Below are 20,752 nucleotides of genomic sequence, written 5' to 3' on the forward strand. Positions count from 1 at the left end.
CTCGAGTGTCGAGTCGAACAAAGGATTGATAAAAATAATAAAACACAATTTTTGATAAAATAACCTTTATTTCGAAATTATTTAATTTTGTTCGGCAATATAATCATACTTAGGTATATATATACATAAATATGTAAAAGTGTGCATATAGATAAAGGTAAATATTTAATCGACCTTACATTTCCACATAGGTTGGCATTGTCATGACGCCGCAATTATTTTTTCTTGCCGACATCAAGATGTAACCGTCATTACCCCAGTAGGTGGACCACGAATTCTTTACCAACCAATAGTCCTCGCCTTGTATGGTGCCATAACCAACAGCCAATACGGCATGATCCAACTCATCCAAACCATTCTTACATTCCGGTTCATAGTACACACCATGGGCATAGAAACTGAACGAACGTGGCGATGCATCGATGGCTACCGAAAGTGGTCCGTGCTTGAGCAAAGCAATTTTGAACGCGTTCGAATCGCCTGAAGTCACGTTAACGAAGCCGGTGATCGGCGCAACGAGTGTAAGATTTTGTACATGACAATAGCCATCTTGACCCATATACGGACCGTAGTCCTCTTCCGTTGGTACACCGCCCATTTTCATCATCCATTGATAGGCGCGGAAGTCTTCGCCACCGTCACAACCGTTGTTGCCATATTGCCAGGAGCAATCGATGAGTGCCTGCTGCGAGAGACGCACTAGATTACCGCCATTCTTCAGAAAATATGCACCTTCGATGTGACCAATGGTGCCGAAGGACCAGCACGAGCCGCAAACGGATTGATCTGAGAGGGAATAAAAGTTATATTTCAAACAGATTAGTGTTCGGGAGTTTCTTACTTAGAAGTGGTGTTGAAAATAAGTAATATACTGAGATTTTTAACATCAAAAGCTCCAAGCTTTCAAGCATATTTATGGTCAAAAGTTTCTTTTGAGAATTTTTAATGTAAAGCTGAGTTGAAAATTAATATTATTCGGAGATTTTTTAAAATTAGAAGCTCCAAGTTTCCAAACACTTTTATGAGCTTAAAGCTTATTTCGGTATGTTTGTTTTCTTTTTTTTTGTAACGAAGCTAAGTTCAAAGTTAATATTATTTTGAAAGCTTTTAACACTAGAAGCTCTAAACTTTCAAGCACTTTCAAGAGCTTAAAGCTTCTTTTGAATTTTGACAGTGGTGAAGCTGAGTTCAAAGTTAATAATTTATTAATTTTTAATCTGTCTAATATTATTTCGAAAGCTTTTAACACTAAAAGCTTTAAACTTTCAAACACTTTCAAGAGCTTAAAGCTTTTTAGAGTGTTTTAACAGCGTAGTTGAGTTGAAAATAATATTATTATGAGAGTTTTTATCATTAAAAGCGCTAAGCTTTCAAACACTTTCATAAGCTTAAAGCTTCTTTCGAGTATTTTCACAATGAAGCTATGCTGGCATTAAATATTATCCCGAGAGCTTTTAACAAAAAAAGCTCTAAACTTTCAAACACTTTAAGGAGCTTTAAGCATAAGCTCTATCATGAGCTTAAAGTTACTTTCGAGTGTTTTCACAATGAAGCTGAGTTGGCATTAAATATTATTCTGAGAGCTTTTAACGAAAAAGCTTTAAGGTTTCAAGCACTTTTAGGAACTTTAAGCTTATTTTGAGTTATTTTCTCTAAGTAAAACCTCAACTTTCGTCGACAACTTTCGCCTAAAACCGAGTATAAATATATCACATAAAAGAACTTACCTTTAACAGGCGTTACAGCACCATACAAACGCCAATCATACTGATCGGGCAGATCATCTTTTAGCTTTTCAATATTATAGGGGAATGGTTTGCCTGTATTGTAAATACCAGACGATTTGAAGCCACGACGCGCACGCAATTCTTCCTCGGTCTTATCGGCCAAATGGTTGGCCGCCAGCGTGTAGCTCAAACGTGCACGATTCTTCGAATGTATGAAACGTAGATTTTGCCTAAATATATTTTTGCGATATTCATGCTCCTTATCGGTCTTATATTTGATGCCGTGTTTGGCTTTGAAATGATTGAACGAATGCTCTACATGTTCATCCTTAGCGGGATGCACGAACTCTTGCATTGGATTGAATGTTGCGTAGTGTCCAGCACCGGGTCCCGGGAAAGCTACACAAGGCATATCTATAAATATAAAATCAAATCTAAATACACAGAACTTTTTGAAAGAAATGCAACGCAAAGCTCACTGTCATCCAATTCGAAGACCTCATTCGGTATATCATCGTGCTCATAACTGTCATAATCCAAGAAGTAATGATCGAAATGTGAACCCAACAAAGTGTTGTAACCGCGCATCTCATAACGTACCGGTATCGGTTGACGTGCCGCTGGATAGTGCGGCGATTTCTTATAGCGCACCCACAGCGTGTAAACATTACGCTTCTCACCGATCACCTCTTCAAGTCGGAACTTGTCACAAGTGAAACCGAGAAAACTCTCAGTACCCAAAAGTGTGAAATTTCTAGCATCCGGTAATATAGTTTGTATTTGTACGCGATTTTCAGCGGTACCATTCAATTGCAAACACGTGACCTTATTCAATTCCTCATCGGTGGTAATGGGCGCTAATTTGAGTGACGTGCCATAAGGCATAACACTGGCCAATTGATAGGTCTTCACCATGCCACCATAATAATCGATACGAGAACGTTTTGTAGTCTTATCATACCAGGCGTAGAAGGGTTCGGCAATTTCGGCATACGGTATGTACAGTGTACCCTTAGTGATGTATGTTTCATCCCATTTTGGCGGTTTGGTGGCCAATACTACGGAAAAAGAAAGTTGTTATTGGATAAGTTAAGAAATTAAGCGGGTATTATGAGGTTAGGTAGTTTTATTGTATATTTAAAGAGTCCAAACAGGCTCCGGGAATTATTCCGCGTGCTGGGGTCTTATGAGTTCTTGTAGAGTACAGGAGGACGCAATAGACTTTAGGTTCCAGTTGATTTCTAAACTAATCTAATGCCTACTAGTCTTTGACGATATATATCTAAGCTTCTTCTAAACTTCATCAAGAATCCGCTTAGCGACTCATAAGGAACAGTATTTTGATAAAAGCTTCGTAATTGTACATGAGATCCGGACTTATCCCATACTTCAGACACAAATTCGAATACTTTCTTTTAGTTCTGAAAATATCCGCTGAGCTTAATGTACATTACTTCATCGTTTTTACATTCACGTTGCTGTTGTTTTAGCGGCAGAAAGCATTACTGAAGTTGAGAGTCCCTGGCCGGATAAAAATCTAAGTCCGTTCCGGTTACTTAGAGCCGAATTTCGTGGTAACGGATCGCAATTGACGTATCTTCTTGGGGTAGAGAACAAAGTCTTTCAACTTCCGCCCATAACTGAAGATTTTGTTTCGCAAAAGCGAAAAGCTGATAGTTCCAAACTTTCCTAATCACTTGTGGTAGTTGATATTCTTTGAACTCTTTTTTGTGAAGCTGAGCTTTAAGTACATTCTAAAGCTCTTCCTTCCAATGGTTTGTGCCTTTAACTATTAAATCCATCTTCACCTAAATTTAAAAGATGACTACTACTCCTGGACTACGTGACGGCACTGCAACTGGCATCGCTAAGTACCAAAACTGGTCCATACGTGACTTATTAGCCTACCAGACTAACCTAACCTAACTTAACCTAATCAATCTGCTGTCTTCATGTTTAATTATAATTTCCTGCTAAAATTTTAAGTCGTTTCCTTCTTCTCAGAGCTAGTCTTCCATCGAATTCGCCTGCAATTCGTATACCAACTGCTGTAGTTGATTACTCTTTCTTTACACGATCTGCTGTTCCAGATCGATCGACTTTTGTACATATCCCGAAAACATCCATAGTACTCTTTCAAGGCACATTGATCCACAGGATCGCAATAATTAAATCGCAACAGTTATAGTTTCTCAAGTGCTCGCATTGAGTACATCGGTGGAATCTCAACTGATAACCTCGTTTAATCATTATGTATTTAGTATACACATACCTTATCGAATATATATCGACACACCTAATGAGCTGTGTAATCAAGCAATCAGAAGCCACTTATTCTTGGGAAAACATTCTTGACACAATAATTATTGCCAAAGCATAGATATATTTGCTTACATTAGCTGCTGCATTTCGATAACAAGATACTACTGTCGTAGATAAGACACGGATATGGATATGTAGTCATAAATAAATAGATATAGTCTATATGACTTAATTTGAACTTAACGACTTAATAATATTAATTTCTTCGGAGCTTTTCATCGGAAGGTGCCTTATGTTACACAAAGGTGGCATGATTAACGAGTTTTGTTACCGTAATATTGAGGTTTATAAGCTGAAAATATCATTATTTTAATCAAGAGACCAACGAGTTCAGAGACTACTTGATGTCAAATAATCACGACCACCAAATAGCTTTGATAAAAATCTATCACAGATCTGGGACAACATCTTCAAACCTTTCATATTTTGAGATTTTTGTGCATAGCCGTGTAATCTTCTATCCTTAGCGAAGCTTTATAATTCCCTAAAGCCGCTTTATTAGTGACAAGACCAGAATCACCACTCTATCGAACTCAACATCATCTTCTGGAAAGTAATGCTTTTAAGTTCTAACAGCGATTCGATCTTCGAGATTCTATTCTATATTAATATTTTTGGTGAAATAAAAATCGTTTTGGACGGCTATATACAAGGTTTTGCGTTCAATCTAGATCTCAATATAGCTTCATGATATATTCTTCGTAATTCATAGATATATAGGGGCGATCAAAGTAGAGGCCTTTGTTCAATCGCCTTTTTTTGACAGTTCAGGCGTAAATTTTGTCAAGCTGTCGTGTTATTTTTGTTCAGTATTGTTTTGGCTTTTCTTAATGGGAAGACTTACGCCTGAACAAATCGTTCAACTTCATTATATAATTCACGTTCTGTAAAGAATGTGCTTAGCGCGATTCACTAAACTTATGGTTAACATAATCCGCCTACTAAGCATACTACTCGTAACACCATCTTGAGACCCATCATTCTTAAGACCCAGCGTTCACTATTGGATAGTATTCGACCGAATAGATCACCTTCAGAACGCAGTAAAGAAAATATAGCTGTCGTAACTTTGATTGACGTTTGGAACGACTTGGCGCATTTCAAGTCGAGATCTTAAATTGAAAGCAAACAAAATATATAGCTTGTGCAAGAACTGAAGCCGCTCGACCTTCACAAGCGACATCGCTTCGCTCTATGAGCTCTTGAAAAGTACCAAGCAGATGCGTCGAGCCAAATTTTGTTTAGCGATGAGGCCCATTTCTAACTCAATGGATTTATTGAGAGAATATTTCGATGAGCAGATAATTTGACATTTTGGGTCGGTCGATTAGCCACCAAGATCGTGTGATATCACAACGTAAGACTTTTTCCTGTGGAGATACATATGTATGTAAAGTCTAAAGCCTATGCGGACAATCCCGCTTCGATTCTGGTTTTGGAGCAAAACATTCGCCAGTTATCAGTCGAAATGCTCGAACGAATCATCGAAAATTGGACTCAACGGATGGACCATCTGAGACGTAGTCGCACCCAACATTTCAAAGAGATAATCTTCAAAAAATAAATGCCAAAGAATGTTCTTTCGAACGATAATAAACATTCCCCATTAACCTTCCGTAAAATCTTTCATAAAGTCAAGGGCAAGGCTCAAATTGTTGCCTGCAATGACAACAGATTTTTTACAGATCAGGTTCTGATATGAGGTTCTCATGTGAGGTTCTCATATGAGGTTCTATGCTTCCAGAATAAAATCGGTTTGTGGCTTCTCCTATCGCATTCTAAAGCGTCTCAAGAGAACTTCAGTCCACCAGTTAACTCTATTAGCTAACCACTGCGGTTATTACTAAGATATACGCTTCGTTTTACCTTCCGACAAATTCAAAAGGCGATCTCTCCTGAATATCTCTACATCTTACTTTTCTAAATTGATTTTTAAACTCTACACCATTTGGAGCACTTTGAGTTAATCATTTATACAGCTGTTCAATTGAGTGCTCTTTGTTTTCCTACGTAAATCTCAACAAATTGATATGTTCGGACCGCAAAAAAACCTTTTACACACACATTCACACTTTAGTGAAAACATTTCTGAGCGTAGTCTATAACAAAGTGCAAACGCGGCATTTGAAATGGCGGCTTAAATGATGTTCATATGGAAAAAATACCGAAAATAAAAACAATAACAAATGAACATGAAATAAAAAGGGGCAAAAAGATCGCTAAAAGAATAAGTTGCTTATAAAGAAAGAACGTGCTTGGCAAGCCAAAGCAAATAAAAGAACTTTCTAAAGAAATACAAGTAAAAGAAATATCCGAACCGGCAAATTGAGGCGCTGCTTAGAATAAAATGGATATATGTATGTACAGACATTCTCATATACAAATATATTTAATGAAAACAACAATAAAATTATTAAAAAATATATTAATTTTTTTTAGAACTCAAATTGCCTTCACTTACCGTCCGCGCTGAAACCGCAAAGCGCCAGCAACAAAAACACAGCGAAATGCATACTGCGCTCGCTTGTAAACGAAACCGGTCGGCCTTACACAAACACAGCACTTTCGCAGATGACTTTTATTGATATTTCACCGCGTAGATTTTTATTTTGCGATTAATCAATTCCAAGTAATATTATTATATTTGTATGTCTGTATGATTTTCTTTAATAACAACTGTTAGCAAATTAAATATATTTTTTCTATTTCACAAACCACTGTAAATGGCGTGTTCTATCGACCGCTGTGAGCGGACTACTAAGCGCTACGCTCAACTAAAGCGCCAATAAAAGCGGCAACGGCCAACATAAGTCGTGTTGTTTTGAGCGAGAAGCAACAAAACAGCTCGTGCGATTGTGTGCAAATATAGAATTGCTTGTGTAAGTATGTGGCGGGTCAAGCAGCAGGTAGGAAGAGCTGGGGTTCGTTCCGAACCGCACTTTGTACATACAACGCACGGTTGGGGATTAAAACCAAGAATATGTAGTCAAGTTTCGTTGAGGCTAACCGATTTATAGTGGCCTGAGTTACCCATTACGCTGTCGCAGTACCGAAATTCGATCCCTGTACCGACTAGCAATTGTTTTTTAACAGCAATTGCGCTCTGATAAAAGCGATGGGAGATACTATTTTAGTATTCCTGATATACAGGATAGGTTAGGTGAAGTTATACTGGCCGTTTATAAGGCCATACATAGACCTACTTTTACTTAGTTTTGACAGATGGAGGTTCAGTTTAGTTTGAGGTGAAGTACTCATATTCGTTGTTGTTGTTGTTGTAACGTTAGAAATTCGGGTCCTTTCCGATTACGTACACCCAACTGTTGTGGCAATGGTGAAGTACACATCATACTTTATCTACATGTTATCTATGTTTGATAATTCGTCTAGTCCCTTGAACTCAGAAGCACCTAAAACAAGTTCTAGGTATTGCTGGACACAGGTTTAGGATGTGTTCTCGCGTCTCTCTCATGCCAACTTCTCTGCGCTTTCTGCATGTATCGTCATCTGCTAAACATATTTTAGACCGGCCACTAGGTGGATAAAATAAAGCGTAGGCCAAAAATATGATGTCAAGCGCCTACCAAAGGTTTCATCCCAATTAGATCATCATAAGTATTTTTTTTTTTTTCAAAAAGCTACCTGGATATCGAGTTTCGTTGAGAAGGAGCGGTTTACTAATATACTAGAGCTTTCATTCTTAGTATGTGAGATGATATTCCAAAGATTAACCGCTCTAAAACATATCCGGTGGAAACGAGTTCCACAAATGTTCGCGATTAAACACTCAAAAATTCCTTCCAAACATCTCCGATCAAAAATCTTTTTGCGAAAAAGTGATAAACCGACTTGAAAACCAAGAACTAACTTATGAAAAACCTTGAGAACAGCCTCTAAACATACACAGGGATCGCCCTAAAATTCCTTCCAAACATATTTGAACGAACAATTTTCCACGTGAAAGAGGTAATCGTACGAAAGATCTTGAGTTTGGAGATATGATACTGCTCATCCGAAGTATTTCTCACCATTATATAATGTTTTATTTTACCGACTACAAGGTATCGGATTAATGTAACATTTTATCATCTCAGCTTAACTGATTACATGTCGCTTCGCGGTTGAACAAAAGATCTCATAAGATTTTTTCGCAACCCTCTATGGACCTCACTGAAATTATATATAAGACTGATTCATTAATTGTTGGAAAAACAAATCTATAAACAATTGTTGCAGAACACCGGGTCGCCCTGAGATCTCCGGATCACATAGGAATTGTTTCTGATCGACCGAAAACATGTCTGAAATAATCTCGAGGCATGTTGCTAAGTTGACAGTCCATGGTCGGATAAAAATCTGGGCTTCGTTCCCTCCACGATAGTCGGGTTTACGTTACCGTTTCGAACCCAGATTCTCAAGAAGAACTGCCATTTACTTGAGGTATATTTTCTGAAGCTACAACAATAACAAAAAAACAAGAAAGTTTCAACAAATTGGAAACATGAGCTCCTACAATTGTCTGTAATTCAGATTACATCGTGCGCATCATTTTAATGCCGATCATTTTATTGCTGATCTATATATTAAGTGTCGATATGCAATTCCAATTCGGAAAGCAAACTTATAAAGCTTATGTATGTATATACATATGTATATCTCTCTACGGACTTGCTCAACACTATTTACAGTAACTTTATCAAATTGTTGTCCGACAATATTAAACGATTATCGCTTTTTTTCAGTTAAGGGTTACTGGACTTGACTATTCCGCTGATTTCTATGTTGAAAGCAAATATAGTTATTTACTTATACATTTAGAATATAAAGACGAGCCAGCGATAACGCGGACAGCTGGCGAAAAGCCGGTGATGGACAGACAAACAACCACATAAACAAATACACGCAATAAACAAAAACAAGCTGGAGGCATAAGCAACAATTACGAAGAGATTTATTGAAAGGTAGTGTGAACGAAAGAGTACGTGTGAAGAGAAATCGGCTTAAGAGTAGAGCGTTTGGAGGCAGAAATGTGTAGAGAGGAAGAGAAAATTATTTTCAGTGTGTTTTTCTGTTTGTAGTGGAAAATAATAATTTTATACCAACGGGTGATCCAAGTATAGTAGAGGTACTTTTTTCAATAGCCATTTTTTGGCAGATCACGCTTGAATCGTGTCAAGCTGTCATGTTCAGCGTCATTCACAGCAACTTGTACTGACGTATGAAGTGACTTACAGCATTTTCCGTCGAGATCTTAAATTGAAAGTATACAAAATACAGCTTGTGCAGGAACTGAAGCCGCTTGGTCCTCCCAAACCAACAACGCTTTGGTCTATGAACTCTTGAAAAGCTCCAAGAAGATCAGACATTTTCAAGACAAATTGTGTTCAGTGATGAGGCCCATATGTGAACACGCAAAATTGCCACATTTGGGACGAAGACCAAGCTAAAGAGATTAAAGAGCTGCCATTTCATCCAGAAAAAAAACAAAGCCTTGATATGACTTGTCGACCGGTGGAATCATGGGCCCATATTTCTTAAAAAATGATGTCAGGAAATACGTAAGCGTCAATGGCAACCATTACCGTGCCATGTTAACTGACTATTTGATGTCTGAAATTGAAACTCGTGATCTCGACAACTTTGGTTTCAACAAGACGGCACCTTTTCCTTCACATCGCTTTTATCAATGGATTTATTGAGAGAACATTCCGATGAGTAGATAATTTCATGTTTGGGACGGTCGATTGGCCACCAAGATCCTGTGATATCACACGGTTAGACTTTCCTGTAGGGATATGTAAAGTCTAAAGTCTATACGGGCAATGCTGCTTCGATCCAGGTATTGGAGTCAAACATCAACCGTGTCATCCGTCAGTTACCTGTCGAAATGCTCAAACGAGTCATAGAAACTAGAACTCAACGGATGGGCCATATGAGACGTAGCCTCGACCAACAATTTGAAAGAGATAATCTTCAAGAAATAAATGCCAAATAATGTGCTTTCGAATGATAATAAACATTCCCCATTAAATTTGAAGTTTCGGTGTTTTTTCTTTAAAAAATGAAACGGATCTCCCTTTATAATAAAAACCGTTATTAGTGATAATATTAATAATAATTTTTTTTATTAAACAATTATTTAAATAACAAGTGAGTATTGACAATATACATATTTGCGCAAATCGTTAGACTAGACTACGGTTAAAATAATATTTGTTGCATAAGTGATTTAAATGAACAAATGACATATGTATAGATAAATTCTAGGGTGCAAAAAAACGAATATGTGACCTGGTCTACGGAAAGTGGGCTTAGGTGTCAAAAAATCAATTTTTTTTTACAGCTGTTTCCCAGAAAACTAGTTTTCGCACGTTAGCTCCCTTTTCGAAGACCAGGTCACATATTTTTATTTCATTTGGCATTCTGAAAAATAGGTTCTTAGGCACCTCTGAGAAAATCTCTCCAAGTATGAACTCTTCATCGCTTTTTTTTATTATAAGTGATCATACTTGTAAAGTAGTAAGTTGCCTATAAAATTATAAATCCAATTTATAATGATTTTTTCTTATTAAATTATATCCGTTTATATCTTTAAAGCGGTGAGGTTTACGAAAAATTCGTAGGACAACTTTTTTTATAGCAATCAATTTCCCACAAAATCCAATCCCTGAAACAAGTTATTTTTTCAAGTAAGCGAGACTTGAATTTTTCCATAATTTTTATTCTGATAATAAGAAAAAAATGAAAATTGCCAGGCTGAGGACATTCCCGTGGCAATTAAGAGCTCATATTTGCAGAGACTTTCTTAGAGCTCGCTAAAAACTTATTCTTATTCTCCAAGGTACCAAACAAAAAACACATCGCTTTTTATATACTCAACGTAATAAATACTTTATGTAGCATGAAAATTATTTATTATTTAATAAATATGTATATTAAATGCTTTGGTTGTGTAGTTTTGTTAACAATTATGTTTACTTTAAAATATACATTTATATTTATTTTTTTTCGCCGAAAGGACTGCCCTTGGTCTGATAAAATCCGAGTCAATTCCGGTACGTAGAACCGGCAGTCGTGGGAATTGTACATTTATATTTATTGTATGCTATGGCACTATGGGAGACCAAAGCGCGACTTACGTATACTTTAAAATGCTTGAATTTAAAGTTTAAAATAATATTTGCAAATACTTAATATTTGAAAAAATTCTACTTGATACTAAAAATAATTACAATATAATTACATATATTTATTATTTACAACATTTTTTTGTATGATAATATATATTTATACATATATATGGCTCTCATTTGCTCTAATATCACAAATTTTACTATGACTAAGTATATTTTAATATTTTATTTATTAATTACAAAAATTTGAAAGAATTATTAAATTATGATAGCAGATCTAAATTGTATGAAAACTGCAGGAAACAATACATGATATTAATGTTATGAGATTGTATAGGATCTGGTCCGCTATTAAGGGTATCAAAGGCGATTTCTAATTTGCACATTTGAAATAACTCATTCTTCATTAAGGATTCGATATTTGTCAAATCGCTACAAGCTCGCCGATGCGAACAAAATTAATGGAAATGAAGCTTAGTTTTGTAGACTGCATAGAGAAATAATCTCAAGACCTTGGGCTATACATATGTATGATATTTTTCGTAAAACAAATAAGACATTAAGGCACATTTTTGAAACACAAGCTTATTCGTGAAACCCTCAAGTTACAAATGATGCAAATAATTTCGTCTTTCGTAATCCAACTAAGTCTGAAAAAATTAATAAATATGCTTTTATAATTAATAGCATCGAAATTGTATAATTTTTACTTTTTTGTGTCATTTGTACGTTAATCTATGTATATAATATAAGATGTCTATTAATTTTCAGAATTATATAATATGAATTTTTGTTTGTTTTTATGTGGTAAATACCAATATAATTATTATTTTATAGTTATAACTTTTAAAATTGTTCAAAAAAATAAAAATAGTTTTTCTTTTCATTTTATTAAATTTATTTAGTTAAACTTTTATATTATATTACATTAAATTATTATTTTTTTCAGTTTGTTTTATTAAAGATATTTTTTTATATTTTATAGTATTTTATATTACATTAAATTACTATTTTTTTCAGTTTGTTTTATTAAAGATATTTTTTATATTTTATAGTATTTTATATTACATTAAATTATTATTTTTTTCAGTTTGTTTTATTGAAGACATTTTTTATATTTAATAGTATTTAAATTTTCTTCATTTTGTTTTATCAAAGGTATTTATTTAATTTTTATTTTATTTAATTTTTTTTTTATTTTGCTTTTAATGTGGTAAATGGTAATATATTTAGTATTATATACTTACTATTACAATTTATAATTGTTAAAAAAAAAATAAAAATTGTTTTTCATTTCATTTTATTAGATTTAATTGGGTTATTTTACAGTTAAGACTTGTATATTACTTTTTTAAATCTTTATTATTTTTCATTTTATTTTATTAAAAATATCTATTTATATTTTATATTATTAAATTTATTTTCTATTCTTCTTTATTTCTTAATTCTGCTGTTTTTTTTAGTTATTTAGTTTTATAAATTATATAGCATTTTTTATTATTGTAATGCTTAAATTATATATTATATTGTTCCAACAATTTTTTTGTGTTATTGTTGTTATTGTGCAATTTTTTATTTGATAAAAAAAATAATAGTTTTATATATATATATATATATTTTTAATTTATTTTTAATAAATTTATTTATTTTTTAATTTAATTATAATGTTTAAAAACTAAATAAATTTATTAAAACAAAATAAAAGAAAACAAAAAAAATAAATTAAAAAATATACAAATTTTTATAGTGAAATAAAATAATTAATAAATAATAATATTTTTATGTATACATATACATATTTTAATTTATTTCTAATAAATTTATTTATTTTTTAACTTAATAATATTTTTTATTTAGTTATTATTTCACTATAAAAATTTGTGTATTTTTTTAATTTATTTTTTTTTTGTTTTATTTTATTTTATTTTAATAAATATATTTAGTTTTTTAAACATTATATAATATTTTTTTTATATGAAGACGTCTTTTTTATTCTACACTGCAGTTTAATTTGAACAATTGGTTAAAAAAATAACATTTTCCTTACGTTTTAGGATTTATTTATTTGTTAAATTTATATTTTTTTATTTTGTTTTATATTACGTTAAAACTTTTATAATATTTTTTATGTTTCTTACTTTTTTAATTCAAGTTTTTATTTTACATTTAATATAAGAATTATAAAACTAATTTTTTTTTGTTATATGTCTTTTTATTGTAATGTGTCATTTGATTTCATTAATTACTAAATAAATGATTATTTTACTTTTTTATTTGATTTCTTAATATTTTTTAATTTTATATTATTTTATTTTTATAATTTTATTACGTTATTAAATTATTATATTTTTAGTTTTATTTATTTTTTATTTAGTTTTTTTTTTTCTTTTTATTTTATGTTGTATTTTACTTTATATTGTTTGATTTTTATATATTTTTTATTTCATTGTCTCTTTTTATTTTACTGTGTCTTTTGACTTCATTAATTAATTTAAAGAAATAAATATCAAAATTTTATTGTTTTACATTTTTCATTTTTTTTTTACTTCAAAGGAAATATTTTATTTTTTTGTTTCTATTTTTTATTTTAGGATCTGATTATAATATTTTATTATTATTTATTAATTACATTTCTTTTTGTCAATTTTTTATTATTAAAATAAATTAAGTTAATTTTTATTAATAATTATTTTATATATTTTTTTGTTAAATTAATATATCTTGTTCATTCTTTAAACTTGTATTTTAAAACTATTTTATAATAGTAATTCGAGTTCAGAGAAATTTATTACACTTTTTTGTTTGTTAAAAAGTTTAAAATTTAGACGTCTATTTACAGTTATGGCACAGTGACAACGAGGATTTAATGCAAACTAGAAATATAAATTGTTATATACCAACCAAAAAGTCGGTTAAAAGATTTATAGCGCATTTGTATATATATATATATACATATATATATATTAAAAATCGCGAGAGACAGCTTTAACAACACTTTTCGAAAATATTTTTCTAGCACAAAAGTATGTATTTTCATAGCATACACTTCATTTTGATTTTCAGCCAAAGCACAATTTGAATTTTCTTTTTCCACACTAAATATACATATACTTGTATATACATAAATAAACTAACACTAAGCTATTTACATTTTGGCTTATTATTGCTTAACACATGCGTAGAACATTAAACATTAGCTAGCTACTAAATTGGCACTAAGAATTCACTCAGCAGATTTACAAAAACATTTTTTCACCTTCCACTTCACCCACAGCAAATAACAACTTAAATGCTATAACTATAAAACGCGCCTACTCTGCAGCGTCCACACTGCCAGCGAAGCAATAATTGCCAAACTGGGCATAAGCAGTAAGCGTGCACCACAGCCATCCGTGCTCGGTTCCACCAAATGCGACACGATCAAGCCGGAGAGCAGCAAATTCGTTGTGATCTCATGCGATTGCGACTCGATCATCAGCGAGATGCGTTCGGCCTCGCGCGCGCACGCCTCGACTTGCATGCGCATCGGTGTAGTGGCGCGCGGTACGAGCGCTACAAATATGCCCACCTCCATGGTGAGAAAGCCGGTCAGCTGGCATTCGGAGAACTGCACGAGCGCATCCAATGCTTGCAACACGCTATGCAATGTTATTAGATCCTTGTTTTGAGCGCGTACCGCGTAAAGCGCGCGATCGATTTGCTTACGCGAGTAGACAATGCGAAAAGCGCCCGCGCAGATGGCGCAACAAGCGCCGGGTGGCACAATACGTCGACAGTGGGGTGATGGCAGACGTGGACAACGGACGCTATTGCAACGCGGTCCCATATCAGCGACAAGTAGACCCACTTGACGGCAACGACCGCGATAATCGATAACAATGTAATCGGCCCAAGCGGCGCACTCGTGTGTATATGTAACGCCATTGATGCCGCATACCGGTCCCTGCATGGAACAGCTGCGAAAGCAGGCACCCCAGTGCGCCAGTGTTGCATGCGCGGCAAGTAAATCGCAGGCGCTATTATGCGTGCGCCGCTGCTTGTCGCACACCGGACGCGGTTCGGCGGACGTGCAGCTGGCGGTGAGATTGACTGTAAAGAAACGAGGTTTAGTGTACTGAATTTGTGATCGAATTTATTTTTACTCACCACACTGATACTGCAGGCAGGGACGATGCATCGATGATAGGCAGATTTTTCGTTGCTCTAAGCACTGATGACCGGCTGGACAGCTGTAGGCGCCTTCACGACATGGATTTAATGTGGCGCAAGCGCCATACTGTATCTCATTGTCCTGCATGCCGAGACATTTGGCAATACAGGCGGAGTGATAAGTGTTACCGTTACTACCACAAACGGGCACAAAATGTGTCGGACAATTACAGGGTAAACTTGTGTACGATGGATCTAAATAGCCTGCGTAACAAAAAAAAAGTGCAAATGTGAAAAGTGTAAGAACATAGTGTATAAGTAAGATAAATTAGACTGGTTAGACTGGGGTATTATCACCGACACTCTAGGCACTTAGAAAGCGCTTGAAAGTCGATTTCCTTCCTCGACATCTTATCACATTATACTCACTTGCTAGGCGACACTGCTTCTTGGTGCACGTAATCTCACCGGCGAAGCAACTACACAGATTACACTCCAAGTAAAAGGATTTGCCGTGCTCATAACTACGGCCGCCGGGCAGCAGGCAACGCGCATAACTAAAACTCGGTAAGGGTTGACAGTGTTCGATGCGTCCCTGCGCACCACAGCGACACACCTTAAAAGCACCGGTAGCAGCATCACCAACAATCTTAGTCGGCTTTTCCGCCTGCAACACTGGTATGCGCACATAAGCGCCAAATGGCACCAAATAGTTAGACGCCTCCCCGAGTCTACAACCTGGTACGCACTCATACGCATTGCTCTCATTACGACGTGCTAAACAAGCCGCACTGGCGTTACATGGATGGCCTTTACAAGGCGCCGTTAAGCCATGATAACCGCCCGTTTCTTTCGGTACATCACTTTCTTCGCGATACGGACGCAACGAGACGCAGGGCACATCTTCGTTCGGCGATAGACGCGCACACACCGAGTCGGCATTGAGCGCCAAACGCATGCGCGTCCAATCCATGCATTCGCTCAAGATCTCATAGCAATCCTCCCTGCAAATATGATTGTAGTGGCGATCACGCGTGCAGGGCTTGATTTGTAAGGCGCAAGCGATGGCTTTCCACTGTTCGGGTGCACAACGTGTCATATTCTTAATGGGCAACTCCAAGCCATCCAAGATGACAGAGCCATTTTGTTGCCACATTTTCAAATCCGAACGTGCCGCCAAATCCGCATCGGCATTGCAACTGCGAAACAACTCCGTGGGGCGATTATTGAAATTGGTACAAAAACTTAGACCATCACAACCTAGTTCACAGGGTTCGTCCACTTCGTCCATGCACTGTCGTAGCCTCAGTTCGTTGTGGTCCAACAGACATGACTCCTCGAAGAACGCGCGCGTTGCGGTCCAATCATTCGAATAAGTCTGCATACAGAGACGTCGACATTTGGGAAATTTCGCCTTCTCACAGCAATGCAATTTGGCCGAGTCAATGCCAATCTGATTGATCTGTGACAGTTCGTTGGTGCTCTTCGTCGCTGGCACGAATATGGTGCGCTCGGCTGTCAAGAAACACTGCCATAACGGTATATGTGGCAGCAGTATGCCACAACCACTAACCTCCAGTTCGCCGATGATGATATCAATGCTCTCGGTGCTATTCAACACCGAACGGCAGGCGCTGCGACAGCTATCCACTTTGGAGAACTCACAGCAAGGTAGATCTGCGCAGTAAAATAAAATAAAATGTATTTATTTATTAATAGTCGCACACAAATTAGTGTAGGGTCGCATTTTTCAATTAACCCTGTCAGCGGCGCAAGTGCATTGAAGTCGAATCAACTTACATTTGTGGGAGTTTGTCACCGGCGTCATGCCTGTTATGTTGTTTATACATTGTAGCACCTCAGCATCGCGTTTTTCGTGGCACAGCTCGTGCAAACGATGGTGCTTGTTGCGTCGGTATGTCTTCTGCGATTCAAAGACGTCGCGGCAGGCCTACAATAACAAAATTTTAAAGATTTTAATTGCATGCCTGCCTTTGACAGTGGAGTCATAGAGGTTAGGTTGAGCGTTGCATTTGCTTGCGGCTACCAAACCAGTCGATCAGGTCGTAAATCAATTAATATCTCCTTTTGTATATGTTGTGGAGTTTAAAACCCCACTAGGCATAAATATAGGTGTATACATATACACACCTTTAAAAATATATGTATGCTCCTACATATGTACTGTGGAAAAATCGTTAAAGCTTGCAATTACTGATAATTTCGCTAAAAATTTTAATTTGTGCCATTTAATATAGGCTAGAAGTCTCGGTGTTATTGGATCTAAAAAAAGAAACTTATGCTGATAGGTTTACAACTCTTGAAATTACATAAAACCGAGACGTGTCCTCGTGTCCGCCCGTAGACTCGTCAGTCCAAGGAAAACAGAGAGTTCAAAGTTTTTAATTCGGTTGAGAACTATGAGTTTTATATACCTAATGAAAGAAAAAATAGCCATATTTGCAGTATTTGATAGATAAAAAGATTCCATTTGGAAAACTTTATATTCCACTGTACAGATAATATCAAAAATATATAAAAGATGTGCTTCTAAATGAGTTTTCTGAAAAAATAACCACAGACACGTCTGAAACTATGGAGCCAGTAGAATGTTAAGCGGTACTAATGAGCCTTATTGGCAGCTTCTCGAGCCTCTTTAAGGAATATACTTTAATCATGGATTTGCTGCTTCGAAAAAGATTTCCAGGGTACCGATAAGAGATATAAATGATGTGAGGACACTATCCAAATATATATCCATGAATCCAAAATGGAGTACGGCGTGGGAACGGGAGTATACTCCAAGGACCTTGGCACCTATCTCTTTATCCTTCTACCAAACCCAGCTAGCATATACCAAGCGGAAGACCTAGACACAGAGAAGGCCTCTAGAGATATACATATTGAATAACTACGAGAGGATTCAGCAAGCTACGATATACATAGAGGGCTAGGCGGCATAGCCAGCTTATCGTCGTCCATAATTAACTACAGCATAGTCTACAATGGTAAAAAAGCTTTAAGAACACAGACAGATTAACTCCACCTGTCCATAATTCTGGTTCTCGGCAACAGGAATAATTTCAGCTACGAAAAAGCAGACGGGTTCTCCAAGTCAGGAGCCTCTCTAGACAGATCGGAGGCAGAGATAATACCATGCTCACTAGAAACTATTAAGAGGGAACTCTTTACACAATTTGAATCAGAACAGATGGAAATCTATAAACTAATATAACGAAGCAAATATGGCCTAATTATGACAAGACAAAAATTAAGGACTCAGTAAATATGTTCAGGAAAACTATATACAGACTTACAACTACTATAACGTGGTCTGTCCTTTAACAATATCTGCGAGCAGCTGCAAACTAAAAGGGAATAGGAAACAATTTGACACTTACGCCGTTAAAACCCAGCTTCACCCGTCAGAGCAATCTTGGAATCCGTCAGGTACCAGAACTTGAATGGTTGCTTACAAAAACCATGAGCATATATAAGGTATACAGGCTGATATTCGTGAGACCACGAATAATCCTACATGGACTGATATAGACGCGTGTTCGTTGTGAAACCCAGAAGTCATAAGTACGAATCAAAAAGACTGTCGTTAATTAAAAAACCAGCCGAATAATATTTAAAAAAAAGTCTCTTCGCGGTCTGCTTTCAGAGGCATCGTCGCTTAGATTTAAGGAAGTAAGGGACTTAAAATTAACCAAGATTTCGAAGACGGTTGCAAATGCTAAAATATGTAGATATTCGTGTAATCCTGAAGACGGAATGGAGAAAAATATGAAATCCTGAGAAAGTACAAGAAAACTGGTCCGGACAGACAAAAACAATTTTTCCATGTTTCCATATTGTAGATTAAATTTTTGTAACTAAGATTATTTATTCTCTCCTGTTTGTCCCACTTGCTTATTCAACCCAAAAATGTTGCAAATGACCCACCAAAACTTAACAATCATTCAACATTGTCGCATCTTTCTCAAACCTAAAACTTAATTATCTTTCCAAGTGCTTAACATTCCACTCATACTCATTGTACTCCCCGTAATCTTCGCTCGCACACACCCACCTGTAAGCACTCCGATGTGCGCGCCGTACTGCAGCAACGATCGCCGGTCTCCTGATGTTCAAAACAAGCGAACATGTGTTGCTCATCACTTTTGCGGCACGCACTGATTAGTTGTGGTTCCGTCGTGGACTCTGATGTGGCGCAGGCATTGCGGCACCGCGGTGACAAGCCCAAGGCGCAACAACGTCGACCCGACCACTCAGCGCCACGTGCAACGGCTGCAAATATGAAAAAAGAAAAACAAAAACAGCAAATAAAATAAAGTGATGCAACCGCAAGATAATAAAAATAAAGCTTAGTAATACTTAGGCACACATGCTATAAACATATGCATTAATTAAGAACTAAGCAAGTTTATTGAAGTGGAAAATATGTGGCAACGTTTAAGTGTAGCGAGATTGCGTTTAATTAGTTTCAGTGGAGACAGATGTCTTCTGCGCTTTAAAATTTAAATATTTTTTGCAAATTTTATTTTATTTACATTGTATATATGTATGTATATATTTTCAAATTATTTGTAGGTTTACATATATTTTTAAAGAACAAAATCGGAATTGCCTGTCTTTCCTTCTAATATCTGTGTAATATCAATGATAATGAGACCCTACTATCATTGAAGGGAAATCAATATCTCGAAAGCATTCAGAGACGCTATATGAATCGGACCGTCATATCCATGCAACTAATCCATTTTGTGCAAAGTGGTGGTACTAGCCTTGAACTCATAAACAGTGCGTTCTAGGTTGGTCAAGGAGTGCCTAACCTCGCTATCAACAGTATCGAGTGTATTTATGATAAGACTAGTATGAGTGGCAAGACTGGTATGGGTGGCAAGCCAGAGAGGAATCGCAAGAAATTGTAAAGCTGATGAGCTAGCAAGAAAAGGCACCATAGAACCACTATCGGTAGAATGCAGTAGGATATCGGTAGAATGCGAAAGTGGAAGAGAGTGGATTGTGCCGTATCCTCTTGTGTTCTACTGCGAGATAGCTAGGCTTCGCGAAAGCTTGACCAGCGCTGGGCCATCATCGGTACATACCCTGAAGTAAAAGCCTTTTGTCCCAAGATCGATTGCAAGAAATCTACTGATCCATTTGCCTTAGTAAGGCTAGCCTCTCCCTAGTTGTGGGACTGTTAACATGGCATTGCTCTTGGCGTCCAAGCTGTAAAGTTGGGAATCTTACCAGACGCCATCTGCAGAAACTGTATATAAGAATATGTTTTGAAAACAACTCAATACTTCCTTCTTGACTGTGTCGTGTTTGGGAGGACAAGGCTTAAACATTTGGGAGTGCATACCTTCAGACATCCCGCCAGTTCGGTGGCGGAAATTGAACGCCTGTGCA

General features: G+C 36.0%; 2 protein-coding genes across 5 annotated transcripts in view; both read right to left on the reverse strand.

Moving 5' to 3' along the window:
• Positions 1–48: 48 nt before the first annotated feature.
• LOC105227921 (digestive cysteine proteinase 1) lies at positions 49–6,814 on the reverse strand. The gene is made up of 4 exons (XM_049459278.1): positions 6,511–6,814; positions 2,207–2,785; positions 1,728–2,141; positions 49–786 (listed from the first exon to the last, which is right to left on the reverse strand). The coding sequence occupies exons 1-4, from the start codon at positions 6,560–6,562 to the stop codon at positions 176–178; spliced, it is 1,656 nt and encodes a 551-aa protein (XP_049315235.1). The 5' UTR covers positions 6,563–6,814; the 3' UTR covers positions 49–175.
• A 7,085-nt stretch (positions 6,815–13,899) lies between these two features.
• The window catches only part of LOC105227920 (reversion-inducing cysteine-rich protein with Kazal motifs), a 56,345-nt gene continuing 49,492 nt past the window's right edge, over positions 13,900–20,752 (reverse strand). For all 4 annotated transcript variants that reach the window (XM_049457398.1, XM_049457397.1, XM_049457399.1 and 1 more), the window contains exons 5-9: positions 19,407–19,624; positions 17,132–17,282; positions 15,761–17,008; positions 15,329–15,595; positions 13,900–15,271 (exon numbers count right to left, since the gene is read on the reverse strand). In XM_049457398.1, coding sequence (XP_049313355.1) covers positions 14,481–15,271; positions 15,329–15,595; positions 15,761–17,008; positions 17,132–17,282; positions 19,407–19,624 — 2,675 coding nt within the window. In that variant the 3' untranslated portion in view covers positions 13,900–14,480. The remainder of the gene's footprint in view (positions 15,272–15,328; positions 15,596–15,760; positions 17,009–17,131; positions 17,283–19,406; positions 19,625–20,752) is intronic.

This window comes from Bactrocera dorsalis, chromosome 5, assembly GCF_023373825.1.
Source record: "Bactrocera dorsalis isolate Fly_Bdor chromosome 5, ASM2337382v1, whole genome shotgun sequence".
Classification (NCBI taxonomy): Eukaryota; Metazoa; Arthropoda; class Insecta; order Diptera; family Tephritidae; genus Bactrocera; species Bactrocera dorsalis.